Source organism: Dasypus novemcinctus, chromosome 10 (genome assembly GCF_030445035.2).
Source record: "Dasypus novemcinctus isolate mDasNov1 chromosome 10, mDasNov1.1.hap2, whole genome shotgun sequence".
Classification (NCBI taxonomy): domain Eukaryota; kingdom Metazoa; phylum Chordata; class Mammalia; order Cingulata; family Dasypodidae; genus Dasypus; species Dasypus novemcinctus.
This window is the reverse complement of record NC_080682.1, coordinates 92,741,655-92,743,516: the sequence shown is the minus strand read 5'-3', so window position 1 is coordinate 92,743,516 and position 1,862 is coordinate 92,741,655. Positions and strand designations below refer to the sequence as shown.

Genomic DNA, 1,862 nt, shown 5'->3' with positions numbered 1-1,862 from the left:
GTCTGGCTAAAAATTTGTCCATTTTGTTGATCCTTGCCAAGGACCAACTTTTGATTTTGTTGATTCTATTTTAGTTCTCCATTTCACTTTTCTCTCTCTAGTCTTGGACATTTTCTAACTTCAGCTTGCTGTGGGTTTGGTTTTCTCTTCTTTTGTACTTCTCCAGGATGAGGATAGGTATTTGATTTGAAATCTATCTTCTTTTATAATGTAAACACTTAGAACTATGCATTTCCTTTTCAATATTTCTTATGATGTCTTCAGAAAGTTTTGTTATATCGTATTTTCATTTTCATTTGCCTCAAGCTATTTCCTAATTTTCTCTTGTGATTGCCTTTTTAATTCTTTGACTGTTTTAAAGTACAGTGTTTAATTTTCAAATGTTTGTGAATTTTCAATTTCTTTACTGGCTATTTTTTTCTAAGTTCATTCTATTGGATCAGAAAAGATATATTTGATGATTGTCCTTGAACAGTATAATGAGTAAGTATATAGTGATATTAAGATGTGTGGAAATAATCTTTGCAGAAGAATCTTTTTTTTCCTGAAATATGTGAAGGAATATCTGACAGCTCTATTTAAGTTGTATTCAAATTGTCAATAAAAGCATCAAAAGAGTTTCAAATCTTCAAAAAATGTGTGAGCACCAACGGCAGGCTAGTTGCTTTTGATGTCAAGTTTAAGCACTTTGAACATGCCGTGCCTGAGCTCCTTATTCTTGAGTGCATAGACCATAGGGTTGAGGGCAGGGGGAATGACATTGTGCAATACGTTGAGCAAAACTGGAAAGATGGGAGCTGTGTTTGTTGTACTATGAGTGATGGAAATGACAACGACAACTGTGTAGAAGAAAAGAATTAAGATTAGATGAGATGTACAGGTACTCAGGGCCTTGGATGCAGCTTCTGCTGAATTCAGCCTTAGCACAGAGTGAAGTATCAAAGCATATGATAAAATAATCATACCCAGGTCACTGCCCATGAGTGTCCAAGCCAGAAGTAACTGGTAGATACTGTTGATCATCCTGTCATCACAAGATAAGCTGGTGACCCCAAGGTTAGAGCACAGACAGTGCTCAATTTGATTGCTAGAGCAGTAGTGTCTCTGAGCAGCCAGCACAGGCACTGGGATGGTAAGCAGGCTGTCTCTGAGGACCATGAACACAGTGGCCTTGACCACAAAGGAATCAGTAATTATTGATGGATATCGTAGGGGTCGGCAAATGGCTACATATCTATCAATGGCCATGCAGAAGAAGATGCCTGACTCCATGCCCACAAAACAATGTATGACATACATTTGAGCAAAGCACTCTGGAAGACGGATAGTCTTAGCATTGAACCATAATATAGCCAAAATCTTGGGCATAATCGTAGTAGCCAGGCCCATATCAACCACAGCCAGGATACCCAGAAAATGGTACATAGGCTGATGCAGTGTAGCCTCTTGGTTGATGGTGATCAGTATAAGGATATTGGCACTGAGAGCTAAGAGATAGAGCAGAGCCAGGGGCAAGGACAGCCAGTGCTGCCACTCATGAATGCCTGGAAATCCCATCAGGATGAAGTCAGAAACCTGCAATTTAGAGCTGTTGGAATCTCTGAGAACCTGGAGCATCATTCCCTGAAAAGAAAAATATTCAAGTTTATTATTCATTACTATCTCTAACACAATATTTGAAAAGGATTTACCTACAATGATGATATTTGAAAGGGGGATCAAAGGGAGAATCCTCTTTGTTCTCATCATCCCACCAACATTTTTGGACATTTATTATGAAGCCAGAACTGTGGTATCACATTCTATGTGCTAACTCAGATAATCACACCAAAACTCCATAAATCAGGTCATAATACACCCAC

At 38.6% G+C, this 1,862-nt stretch overlaps 1 protein-coding gene across 1 annotated transcript; it reads right to left on the bottom strand.

Annotated features, from left to right (window-relative positions):
- Positions 1-657: 657 nt before the first annotated feature.
- On the bottom strand, positions 658-1,620 carry LOC101419443 (putative olfactory receptor 56B2). The gene has a single exon (XM_004455016.1). It carries the CDS (start codon positions 1,618-1,620, stop codon positions 658-660), a length of 963 nt encoding a protein of 320 aa, XP_004455073.1.
- Positions 1,621-1,862: the final 242 nt, after the last annotated feature.